Genomic DNA, 14,173 nt, shown 5'->3' on the forward strand with positions numbered 1-14,173 from the left:
TCTTATATTAAAAATAGAGAATTTGATAGATCTCAAATATGTCAACATGCATGGGATAATGAACATAGAGTTCAGTGAAGAGATTTAAGTATAGTCCTGAAAGAATCAGATAGTAAAAAGAGAAAAATCAAAGAAGCGGCTCTAATTAAGCTAAATGAAACCAATTGTGTCGCAAATTCCTCGGTAGAATGCAGTAAGATGTGGTTACCCATACTGAAAGAGGAAGTCAATAGAAAGAAAATACCACGATTAGTAAGTCAATAACATATCGAGTTAGTACAAATTTTATATTTTAGTATTACTTATTGTATATCTATGTATTATTAATATTATTTATAGTGTAAACGTATTAAAGTCAGAATTTGCTATTAGTTTTTTGAAAGTAAATTAAATGTAAGACCAAATACTTACGATGTCGGGATAGTATCACGGGGTTTTTTCCTGGTTTTCCCTCGTGATTTACTATGGAATCTCTAACGCTAGAATTTTACTGTCATCGTTGCATTTGGTTGTCATTTTAAAGACAGATCACATGGTATGATTTTTTTTTGTGACGGATATTCTTGAGTTGGGATTGATTTCATGTAATCGAATGAACTATCTTTTAGTAAAGTCGTCCCAGGAACGCAACTCATAAATATTGGCGATATCATTTTAAAGTCTTCTACTTTAAAATGTATAATATACGTCTGAATATTGCCAATATAAATGAGTCAGATTAAATAAATTATTAGAAGAATTTTTTTTACTTAGCAACAACATTTTTGTTTATTTTAGTAGTATTTTGTATTTTGACAAAGAATCCCGATTTGGGCTTCGAAATGTTAATAAAATCATTTTTTTGGTAAAATTGTGGCTTATTTCCTATTAAAAGTAATTTATTATAAAAATGCCACAAGAAAATAGCTTCAGACCAAAATTATAATTAATTTATGCAGATACCGCGTACCAAAGAAAAGTTTATTAATAGCAAGCTAGAAATTTGTTCATAGCTTAACGGTGTCAAGTCGGACAAACTTTGATGTATGGGATACTGGAACAGGAGAAGTTTTAATTGTGGAACATGATAAACGTGTCGACCTGACAAGCTTATGTTTGTGAAAAATAGCAAGTTGTTTTTAAGTTCATTCAATAGCCAACATTATATAATATATGAAAAAATGTTTTTCCGACAAAAATGTTGGGCAGTTTAACGAGTCGGACACTTACAACATGTCACATGATAGGAATTATGTTGGTGATAAATAGCAGTCTGATTTTTGCATGAGAGTTTAATGAAAGTGTTGTGAGTTTTTAGTGAATATCACCACAGCGTGGCGAAAAGGGTTTAATTATTACCTTTTGCCTAATTGGACATCGGTGAATATTTTAGGACCAGACGCAAATGTCAGAAAGACTAGAATCCTTCGATATTAACAAATAGTGAACTTTTAGGGCCACTTGTTCAACGATTTATTTGGTCTGGTTTTAAAGTTACTAATAAACACGCGAAAGGGTTGTGCAGAGTAGAATAATAAAGATATTAAGAGACAAAATATTTATTAACAACAACGAGTTTGACAAATACGCGGCATTAACGTTTAATTGTATTAGTAGCGAAAGAGAGAGTCTTTATTATACACTTTTCCGTGTTGCCAATTAGCGAGAGAGATTTTTCAACTTATTGCGAACGGGAGAACAACCACACACTAACAGAAGTGTTCACCGCTGAGAACTAAAAGGGACTGCTAAAATTCTATTCAAAATCACTGTTTTTCACAATACATGTTTTTCTTAGTTCGCAAGGCTATTATAGATGCCTCTTTTAATAACAACCACATGTGCATTATCTTTTGTGCCTACATAACACAAGCTTTTAAGAGAACTGAAATATATTTTCAACCCACATACAGATTGTCCCAAAAATTTACAAGAGATTTACATAAATGCGAATTAAGTTAACTGTTGTTTTCACAACAGAAAGGCTAAAAAATCAAAAATGAATAACCATTTTCAATTTCGTTGCAACACGAAACTACAACCGCATCATTATTCCAGTCCAATCAGAGAGTGCAGCAAGCACCTCTACCGGTTTTGAAACTTATTAGTCTCTCATCAGGAGGCACATATGCTGCTCTATCCGACCCAACTAGGACAAACGAAAGGCAGAACGAAAGGCTAGAACGAAATGGCAGGGATGCCCTAGCGGCAACTGCTATCAAAAACCTAAGTTTTCAATCTAATAGCACATAAAACAACATCCAAAAATGTCATTCCACATCCTATAGACTGAAAACAATGGGAACCTTCTCTGGTAACACCTCCGAGGCTTCTACAATTTGCAAGCCATAACGGATGCTGAGACTAAGGAAGATGAGGGAATTTTTCAATTTATAATTCACGTCCCATCTGCTCAGCGCGGTAAAGTTCCAACGAGAATGGTTCCCTTCGTACTCCAATGGGAGTAAACATAAATCAAAAATGAATAACCATTTTCCATTTCGTTGCAACACGAAACTACAGCCCCATCATTATTCCAGTCCAATCAGAGAGTGCAGCAAGCACCTCTACCGGTTTCGAAACTTATTAGTCTCTCATCAGGAGGCATATACATCATTCTCGTTGGAACTTTACTGCGCTGAGCAGATGGGACGTGAATTATAAATTGTAAAGTTTCCTCATCTTCCTTAGTCTCAGCATCCGTTATGGCTTGCAAATTGTAGAAGCCTCGGAGGTGTTACCAGAGAAGGTTCCCATTGTTTTCAGTCTGGTAGGATGTGGAATGACATTTTTGGATGTTGTTTTATGTGTTATTAGATTGAAAACTTAGTTTTTTGATAGCAGTTGCCGCTAGGGCATCCCTGCCATTTCGTTCGTTGCAATCCGTGACTGCACGCCGGGGTTTGTCCTAGTTGGGTCGGAGAGAGCAGCATATGTGCCTCCTGATGAGAGACTAATAAGTTTCGAAACCGGTAGAGGTGCTTGCTGCACTCTCTGATTAGACTGGAATAATGATGCGGCTGTAGTTTCGTGTTGCAACGAAGTTGAAAATGATTATTCATTTTTGATTTATGTTTACTCCCATTGGAGTACGAAGGGAACCATTCTCGTTGGAACTTTACCGCGCTGAGCAGATGGGACGTGAATTATAAATTGTAAAATTCCCTCATCTTCCTTAGTCTCAGCATCCGTTATGGCTTGCAAATTGTAGAAGCCTCGGAGGTGTTACCAGAGAAGGTTCCCATTGTTTTCAGTCTGGTAGGATGTGGAATGACATTTTTGGATGTTGTTTTATGTGCTATTAGATTGAAAACTTAGTTTTTTGCTAAAAAATCAATTGGAAGTTCTGTCCGACAAAATTAATGGGAAGTTTTCGTAGTCCGACTTTCTAAACCTGTAAGATATAGACAAAAATGCTGGTGATAAATAGCTTTCCGACAAAAACGCCATTTAATTAAGTAAACTATTCCTTACACAGAATGACTGTTGTCCGAAAAAAATAAGGGGTAGATTTCGTAGTCGGGCAATTTAAAAAAAATAATTTTTGAAATTTCAATAACCGGTGATTATTCTATGTCAAATGTACATACATTCGACTACAATCGCTATCTTTCGATTTATCTCAAAATTATTTAGGTACCTCACTGTCACTTTTGACAATAATTCATATTACATTGCAATCGTAACTTAAAATTTAAACTAATCGATTTATTTTGGCAGCAAATTATTTCTAGCCATCTGACATATTACATTATATATTTCATTTGTAGATATTTGAGAAAAAATACGATATAGAATTTTAACAAATAATTTATTTAGGTACCCTTCTTCAATCAAGTCCATTTTAACTCAAAAAGCCTTATAGCACGAAGAATGATATCCAATAGAATTTTCACAATTACATATCTGTCAACTGAACCTCATTGAATTGGTGACCAAGTATTTTACGAACTTTGTAAAATGTTCTACAATTACTTAAAAATTTTCCGTTTAATTTTTTTACTTTTTGATTTGGTGGGTTAAAATTTAAACTGTTTACGCTCAAAAATAGACAGAAAAACACTTCATAGTTAATATAAATTTTAATTTCCAACACACGAGGCAAACAGGAAAACGACCCGCATCGTGGGTCTTGTTTGACCCACGATTAGTTTACCGTGAGTATACGTTGCTATAATATATTACTTTAGCAAATTAAAATAATATACGACGACACTTTTCGATAGAACTCTTTATTGATTACTATACGTGTTTACAGATCTAATTTTCGTTCGCTACTGAATACTACTAAAATTACAAAACGGTTCTCGACCAGAAATCCTTGGTGGTGGGGAAAACAAAAATGTCTATATCTGTCTTATAAAATTCCACTTTGGAAAAAACGTAATTACAAAACCGTTGAAAACCGTTTATCACTATCCTTTCAGAAGGGGACAATAACCGCTTCACTCGCCTAATTTTCCAAATACCTACTTTCTAAAGAGGATTGATTATGACAAATGTTACACAGAAATATAGGTAAGAATGAATGTATTTTAATCTTTTAAGAGATTTCTGGAAAATAATTTACCCAAACTTTAAGAATGGTCTAATATGAATTTACATCGTAAAATAAAATCGAAAAAACTAAAATTAACTAAACTATAAGGAGACGGAACATGTCCTAAACAATGTTATAGATTATAGACTATAGACTCAATGAGAAGAATAGTTAAGTTATGTAGAGATGTTGGTGGTGGACGTATACAACATCATTATTTTGGCTTAAAGTTCTGTATTAAAGGTTTTGGCTGATTTTTTATGTTTTACAATGTTAAGCAAAATTAATTTTTAAATCAATGATACAAATTCAGATTAAAACAAGACATACGTAGTTTTTTTGCTTGGATAGCATTGATGAAAATAATTGTGGATCACTCGTTAGAATTGTTTGATGAAGTGGACGATAGGTATCGGTTCTGTCCTCGGATCGAATCATTTAAAGAAACGGTTTAGTCCAGTTCTACGTCAAATAACAATATACTGATATAGAACCCATTAACATTTTGTGTTTTCTCGACAAATTACAATATACTCGAGAAACTATTAACAATTAGTGCTTTCCATAAACGTGTCTTCGTCATTAGTTATTCGACCAATAAGATTTTTCGAAACAACCATTTTTATTTGTTGAGTTTTCAATATGTTTGTGATGCTGCCCAGATACACAAATCTTTCTGGAGTTGTGGTGTTGGTGACATTAGTTTTTTGTTTGCTTGTACTTTTATGGGTTTTTTGTGTCTATGTCACACGAAATAAACGAAAAAAATGTAAGTAGGTAGTAGCGTTTGATTTAATATTTTAATGCTAATTAAGAATCAGATATTGTTTACTTGGATAAAAAAAAATAAGGCGCATATCAGTACCGAAAAAACAAATTTGAAAATGCTAATGGGATAATTTAGATAATGAACTAATTTAGTTAATTGATACCAAAATTCTAAAGTGGATAGAAGAGAGGGGCAAGGTTTGAACTAGTTTGAAAGCCTTTGAAAAATTGGACTTTCGTTGAAAGATTCTATAAATTTAAAACGAAGAAGGTCGAGGCTTGATCTTTTCATATTTAAGATTGTTTTTAATTTCCGTGTGTTTACAGTTTTTTGCTAATTGTCTGACGAAATATTCGATATTGCCATTTACAGTAGCAATTAATACTTCTTGCTACAACTGCACGAGGCTCTAGTTTTTTTATAATCTTTTCTGGTCGGATCCAGTGTAAGTATAAAATTCAACGAGCATGTAATGATGGCTATTACTCACGATGATGAAGTTTCGAAGCTCGCGACACGAGCCGTAGGCGAGTGTCGTAATTCATCAAAGTAAGTAATAGCCCTTACATGTGAGTAGAATACTATACTTTTTCTACGACCCTTTCTATTTAGATTAGTAGAAAAATATAATTATTAACTACTAACATTTTAAAATCGAAAGATTTTGTTTTTTGAGATGCAAGTTCTCCAACGGAACTCAGCATCAAGGAGGCATTATCCATATTTCTTTTGAAGCCACCCTTAAACACGCAACAAGACATGGCGTGTTTGAAATTATTGACGTAGCCCAATGATTGTCAATGTCATTTTTACGTTTTCATTAATTATTGTTTGTTCCTTTAAAATTATTTTAAAGCATCCGCTCAAGAAACTTATTATTCTGACGATGATTAAAGTAATAATTGAAACGTCACCATGGATTTTAATTTAGTTATGGGTTTTATCTTTAAGTTTATTATTTTTATCAAGCTTTTGTTTTTCATAAGAAAACATATTTTATAATAACTATGGCAACACTGTTAGAATTATCCTTCTTGGGCTTATGAAACAGTTTTCATTAGTGTCATGACATATTTTAAGGCAATTACATGAAAAAGAATGTTTGTTCCCAATAAAAATCTATTGTACAATCAACAGTAAGTGAAACAGAATTCATTGATATAAATTTCATATCCGTAAACACTTTTACAGAATTAGTGCCCATTGGTTATATTTACCTTTTAATAAGGTCAATCTTAAAATGTCAAATGTTGAAATTTAAACGTAGAAAATATAGGTGACCCATTGTTACAGTTAAAATCCTTTAAACATTTTTCGAAGTTAATTGTTGGTATAAATTGCAATGATTATTTTATTAATAAACGAGTTTAATTAATTTTATTTGCTAATAATAAGTATCTATATCTACCTATTAAAAGTGTCATGCACCACTTGAATATTACTTCAGCCCGTGAGTAATGAACAATTAATCACGGGTAAAGTAATGGGTGTTATTATCTATTTAAAAATAGTGAATAATGAGCATATTATTCAATAGTTTATTTAATACTTTCTTTGCTTGGAAAATTATCTACACTCACCGGCACAAAATTCCGCCACCCAAAATTTTTGATTAAGTTTGACAGTTTATAACTTTATTATTTGTGCTCCGATTTTTAAGATTCTTACACCAGTTTGTAGGTACATGTAGTGGTATCGTTTGGTATGATTCCCGTAACAAAAAAATTTGACTTGCACCGCATTATACAGGGGTGAACGAAAGCCTTGTATTTTCTCCTAACTTTAAAAAATTCTGTGGAAAAATGGAATAGCTGATTTTGTTTTATAGTCCTGTCATATTAGTTTCCCGGAGGCATCACTAAAATTTTGTTTTTTGAATTATCCGAATATCTCTTTTCTTGTAAGAGCTGTACCATTTTTTGTAAATAAAAACACTGATTGACTCATAAAATAGAGGTTGGATTGATAAGATTATAATGGCCCGCATGCAGCCCAGATCTCAATCCTATTGAGCATTTATGGGATGAATTAAAAAAAGCTATTCGCCGTCATCCTATGCCTCCAGAAAATTTGCTACAGTTATGGCCCTGGTAGAGGAACATCGAGCTATTCCCCAGGCAAGGATAACACATCTTTATTCGATGCTAAACATATTGCGAGTAGTCGTTGCTGCAAGAGGTGGACATACCCACTGTTGAATTGTTTTGTTGTTAATTTTGTTCTGTTTTGTTAATTTTAGTGCGTTTGATATTTTTAATTAAATAAACTTTCAAAGCAGTGTTTTTATTTACAGCTCTTACAAAAAAAGAGATATTCGGATAATTCAAAAAAACAAAACCTTAGTAATACCTCCAGGATAATACAAAAGGAGTATGAAATAAAATTAGCACGCCAATTTTCCACAGAATTTTTTAAAGTTAGGAGAAAAAACAACGCTTCCATTCACCCCCGTATACAATGGCGTGCTGGAACTTTTCAAGCGGCCCGGTGAATTTATAGAAAAGCGGCCTCTCATCCTCATTTTACCTTACATTTATAAGCATATTTTACTCGTTATTTATAAAACAAAAACCGAAATACAAAAATATAAATTATTTGTAAATCAAACATAAAACTTTGATTACTAAGGAAGTAAAAATCTTCTCTTGTAGGTAGATGGTATATAATTTATTAAAATTTTCTAAAAAAAGGTCCAAGTTGGACTTAAAGTGGGTACATCACTAGTACAAAACAAACGTTTTCGGACTACTCAGTCCATCATCAGGTTAAAAACTTCAGATCCAAAGTAGTTGCAACTAGCTACATAGGTAGGTCGAATTACCTACCTAGTCGAAGTACAATGATAGAAGTTTTGCGTATGAAAGACAGCGAAACAGCAAGCTATATAATCTTTACACTTTTCAGTACCACACGGAGGTGAAGCTTTCACGGTATCAACAACATTGTCATTTGTTACTTCATGTTCATTATCACTTAGATTAATAATATCATTCTTCATATTTTCTGTAGACTGAACATATTCATCATTAACTCGATCTTCTATCTATAATTTCAGTATTTTGCAAAATCCTATTTTTAATACAATTTATTTATCAGCAAAATCAACGAGTTCTTCTCTAATTGCAGTCGCAGATATGGTAGGATAAAAATTTCTTAATTTTTCAGTAAATGATTTAGATGTCGTCAAAGGTATAAGTATTACCATGTTTTATTGTATCAAAATTTCTAGGATGTAGGTAGAGTGCCGGATGTAGATGACGATTTGCCTTGATTAAATCGTTTTTCGATACTTTTAAAAATTTGAATGAGTTTATCATTATGTTTCTCATATTTTTGGAAAACTCTTGTGCAAAATTTTTTTCCATTTTTATATTCTGCAGTGTACCTACGTATTTATTAGATGTTCGAAGGAAATTGGAAAACCAGAAATATACTTGCATGAATGAAAATAAATATTATCTGTAGCAATCATTTATGTACATAGAGTCTTATTCATTTACTTAAACTGTATTTTATAATTAACAAAGATTAAAATTGTTTTTGAAATGTTTTGTTAATATCATTTGATTAGAAATTAAACATTTTTTTGTTATATCTAAAATTTTTTGTAAAAAAACTTATTTGACCGGCCTCAAGAGGCCGCAGCCTCTCGGTGATTGCACCGTTTCATTTATATGGCCAGCATGCCACTGCCCGTATAATACCATCTAAGAAATTTTTGTTACCGGAATTATAACAAACGACATCAATAATAATAATATCGTATGGCATTTTTGCCGGGGAGATACTTTCGGATTGTTCCGGCGTCATTTATTAACCCTAATGTTGTTCTGAAGCTATTTCCTTGTGACATTTTTATGATTAACTATTTAGATGGGAAATAAGCCACAATTAAATTGAAAAAATAATTTTATTAACGTTTAATTTTATTGCGTCCCAGGAACGCAACTCACAAATATTGGCGATATCATTTTAAAGTCTTCTACTTTAAATTGTATAATATACGTCTGAATTGCCAATATAAATGAGTCAGATTAAATAAATTATTAGAAGATTTTTTTTTACTTAGCAACAACATTTTTGTTTAATTTAGTAGTATTTTGTATTTTGACAACGGCACCCGATTTGGGCGTCGAAACGTTAATAAAATTATTTTTTCAATTTAATTGTGGCTTATTTCCCATCTAAATAGTTTATTTAACCCTGTTTCAAGTAACTATTGTCGATGTAAACTAGCCCAGGGGGACCGAAGGCTTAACGTACTCTCCGAGGCACGGTGAAACGGCTCGTATTATTTTTAGAAATGAAAAATTGATTGTCGTCGGCAGGGCTCGAACCCGCGTGCTATGGCGTATGAGGCCAGTGATCATGCCGTTGCGCTACGGCCAGGGCCCCCGTAACCGGGCGTGCAACGCGTGCGACGCACGCGGGCGCAACCCCGAAAGGACGCCAATCCGATGGTTTGGTAAATAAGAAATTTTTATTTTAAATGAGATAATTTTTTTTATATAATCTTATAATAATTTAATTTTTTCATGGACTCCTAGAGAAATTTCAAAAATCAAATATTGGGTTATTACTGAAAAAATAATTAAAATCTTATTTTATATTTGGTGTTAATAAACAATTAGGTACTACTAGGTCTGGATCCCGCGTATGAAAGTTGATTAATAGCAAGCTGAAAATTTGTTATTAGCTTAAGGGTGTCTAGTCGGACAAACAATAATATATGGGAACACTGGAACAGGGGAAGCTTTAACTGTGGAACGGGTTAAAAATTTGGAACGGTCAGACCACGAAAACGGCACATGTATTTTGTCCGACAGAACAGACTTAAACTCTCCGAACAGAGATTAAACTCTCATGCAAAAATCAGACTGCTATTTATCACCAAATTGGCGTTTTAATGAGTGGAACATGTAGAATATATCAAATGACAGGAATTATGACAGGTGATAAATAGCAGTCTGATTTTTGCATGAGAGTTTAATCTCTGTTCGGAGAGTTTATGTCTGTTCTGTCGGACAAAATAAATGTGCCATTTTCGTGTTCTGACCGTTCCAAATTTTTAACCTGCTCCACAATTAAAACTGCCCCTGTTACAGTGTTCCCATATATCAAAGTTTATCCGACTAGACACCCTTAAGCTATTAACAAATTTTCAGCTTGCTATTAATCAACCTTTTTTTCATACGCGGGATCCAGACCTATACTATGATTGTATTTTTTAAAACAATATAAAATCCAAATATCTTTTTGTTTTTCATTACATTACTTTTAGTCCAGAAAGCCACTGCGCGTCCGCTAGGAAAAATATTCTAATTCGGATTTTTTGCACAATCTTACTCAAAAAGGACCCCTTTTAACAAATTTGCATGTTGCCAGGACCAAAAGTTGGTCAAAAATTTTTTAAACGTTTTTTTTTTGTTTTTTTCCTAAAATTATTTTTTTTGCATGGAACAAATTTTTTTTAGGTTTTCTGGATCATTCCAAACAGAAAAGGTCTTTAGTGACTTTTCTCTAAAGTTGATAGTTTTTGACATATAAGCGATTAAAAATTGAAAAATTGCGAAATCGGCCATTTTTAACCCTCCAAAACTATGTGAAAAACTGAAAATTGTAATGTTACCAAGGTAGACAGATATTCTTTAAACATCGATTGATGAAATCCCGAAGAGTTTTTTGCAATACAATATTCAAAACTCCTTTGTTTTTTAATTGTTAATCAAGCGTGCGCGACACTATTTTCCACCGTTGCATGTGTATGCAGTATGGTGCAAATGAAAGGAATAAATTCGTTATTTCGTAAACCGGCGACTTTAAGGGAAAATCCCGAAAAAGGTCGATTTTTATTTTTAAGTTATGATATTGTGACATATATGGTATACTAGTGACGTCATCCATCTGGGCGTGATGACGTATTCGATGATTTTTTTAAATGAGAATAGGGGTCGTTTGCTAGCTCATTTGAAAGGTTCTTCAATTCTCTATTCAGTAATGTAAACATTTACATAATTATTTATACAGGGTGTCCAATAATTTAATTTTTTTGTCAATTTGCCAAATGATTTAATTTAATAAACAATTTTTGGACACCCTGTATAAATAATTATGTACATGTTTATATTACTGAATAGAGAATTGAAGAACCTTTCAAATGAGCCAGCACACGACCCATATTCTCATTTAAAAAAATCATCGATTACGTCATCACGCCGAGATGGATGACGTCATTAGTATACTATATATGCCACAATATCATAACTTAAAAATAAAAACCGACCTGTTTTGGGATTTTCCTTAAAGTCACCGGTTTACGAAATAACGAATTTATTCATTTATATTTAATACGGAAAATAGTGTCGCGTACGCTTGATTGGCAATTAAAAAACAAAGGGGTTTTTGATATTGTATTGCAAAAAACTCTTCGGGATTTCATCAATCGATGTTTAAAGAATATCTACCTACCTTGGCAACATTCAAATTTTCAGTTTTTCACATAGTTTTTGAGGGTTAAAAATGGCCGATTTCGCAATTTTTCAGTATTTAATCGCTTATATGTCAAAAACTATCAACTTTAGAGAAAAGTCACTAAATACCTTTTCTGTTTGGAATGATCCAAAAAACTTAAAAAAAAATTGTTCCATGCAAAAAAAATAATTTTAGGAAAAAAACAAAAAAAAAACGTTTAAAAAATTTTTGACCAACTTTTGGTCCTGGCAACATGCAAATTTGTTAAAAGGGGTCCTTTTTGAGTAAGATTATGCAAAAAATCCGAATTAGAATATTTTTCCTAGCGGATGCGCAGTGGCTTTCTGGACTATTTATGTTTTTCAATACAGATTAATGTTTTCTAAATTAAAAAATAATATTTCGGGTATGGTGCGTAGTTCCAAAATAGAAGCGATAAAGCCATATAAAATTCATAAATATAATTTGTGAGAATCTTACACATATAGCAGATAATGATACCTTTAACATACCTACAAATTAGACAGTATTAGAATAATTGATCAAGTCGTAAGTTCGTTAAGTAGTAGATTTGATTTATGATGTTTGGTTATCATCACTTTTTTTGGGGTTTTAGTGACATTATTACATTAAGTGACGATGATATTTAAAAAAAAAACTGATTTGCTCTTCAGCAAAAGCTAACTACTGTACTTATTACTAAAAACTCTTAATAATTAATATATGTTTGAAAATATGTAACTAAATCTCTACCAAATATCACTTTTTCATTAAGAATCCTCCACTTTAACTTTGTTGCTTCTAGTGGTGAGGGATCATTTTGAAAATTAAAGTTAGTAAGAATTATTTGAGTTCTACTGTGGTAGAGGAAGATTATCTGGTTTGGCAATGTTAGCTATACAGGGTGTCCAGAAACTCTGCCGACAAACGAAAACAGGAGATTCCTTAGATAATTTTAAGACAATTTAACCCAATTCAGCTATTATACTCCGAAAATGATTCCTAAGGGAGCTAGAGCTATTTGAAGATGGCGTCTTGTAATTAGTTTTACTTAAATTCTTTGAGTTAGAAAAATGAAAATTGGTACGCATATTGATTTTCCATAGGTAAATCGATTCCGTGCATTGCGAATTTCTAGTACTGGTCATAGGCGTCCGTTTTGGGCAGGGCAACGGCTATCTTATGGCATAACCTTTTTGTCTTTAATTTTTAAGTATTTTTGACTCTGAATTATTAAATTGTGAGGTATTCTAGTAGTAAAAGGTACTCTTGCTAAGTAGGTAGGACACAATGTTATCTAGAAAAAACGATTTGAAAATTTTTCGTTTTTTGAATTTGAAAAAAAAATTGAAAAAAATTGAACGGTGTATTTTACCGGCGTGAAATTGATTTACCTCTGGAAGATAAATATACGTATTAATTTTCGTTTTTCTAACTAGAAGCGTCTGGAGGTATTTAAGAAAAACTAATTATAAGACGCCAACTTCAAAGACCTCTAGCACCTTAGGAAGCATTTTCGGACTAGGTGAATTGGGTTAAAGTTTCTTAAAATTATCTGAGAAATCTCCTGTCTTCGTTGGTCGAAAGTTTCTGGACACCCTATATAGCAGGGGTGGGCAAATACTTTTAAGCGCGGGCCAAAATGAAATTTCAAAATGTCTCCCGGGCCGGAGGACTATTCCGCTGTGCACATGCCATTTTTTTGATGGGTTTTTTTCCTGCTCAATAAATTTTTTGCCAAAAATACTAAAGTATCATTTTTACATTTGGACAAAAAAATTTGACTGTTAGTAATAGTAGATAATAATAATAACAGTATTTTACTTGGGTGTACACGCGAAAAATTTGTGCCTAGTAAAATATGTCACGTAATTTTTAAAGAACCGGAAACAGGAAACAAGGATCCAAATAAAAAATGAAGATATTAAACAAGAAGACAAAATGGATTACGGAAGATCCAAATCCAAAATCAGAAATTCGATCAAGAATAGAGCGATCAAGAGCAGCCTTTTTGAAGATGAGGAAAGATCTTAGTAACCAAGACTCAATCTGCAAATTAGATATCGGATGGTAAAATGTTATATCTATTCCATTCTTATTTATGGTGCTGAAGCTTGGACTGTTAAGGTGTTGGAATTAATGAGAAAGCTGGAAACTTTTGAGATGTGGCTTTTTAGGAGAATTTCGAAAATAACATGGACCGATCATATTATAACGAATGAAATGGTGTTCCACCGAATGGGCAGAGATAGAGAACATTTGACCACCATTAAAAGGAGAAAGACAGCATATTTGAGGCATATACTTGTAAGTGAGTAGAGAAATGGTAAGTACGAGTTGTTGCAGCTGAATATGAAGGGTACAATCGAAGGACAAAGGGATCCTGGTAGACAACAAAATTACCTTGCTGAAGA

At 32.7% G+C, this 14,173-nt stretch overlaps 1 protein-coding gene across 13 annotated transcripts in view; it reads left to right on the top strand.

Moving 5' to 3' along the window:
- The window catches only part of LOC114342596 (nematocyst expressed protein 4), a 236,263-nt gene that overhangs the window by 129,945 nt on the left and 92,145 nt on the right, over positions 1–14,173 (top strand). Inside the window, exon 1 of one of the 13 annotated variants that reach the window (XM_050658126.1) lies at positions 5,081–5,288. The exons of the other annotated variants lie outside the window; for them this stretch is intronic. Within the exon in view, the coding sequence (XP_050514083.1) occupies positions 5,162–5,288 (127 nt within the window). The 5' untranslated portion in view covers positions 5,081–5,161. Of the gene's footprint in view, positions 1–5,080; positions 5,289–14,173 lie in introns of those variants that run through there. 13 annotated transcript variants of the gene reach the window in all.

Source organism: Diabrotica virgifera, chromosome 8, assembly GCF_917563875.1.
Source record: "Diabrotica virgifera virgifera chromosome 8, PGI_DIABVI_V3a".
Lineage (NCBI taxonomy): Eukaryota > Metazoa > Arthropoda > Insecta > Coleoptera > Chrysomelidae > Diabrotica > Diabrotica virgifera.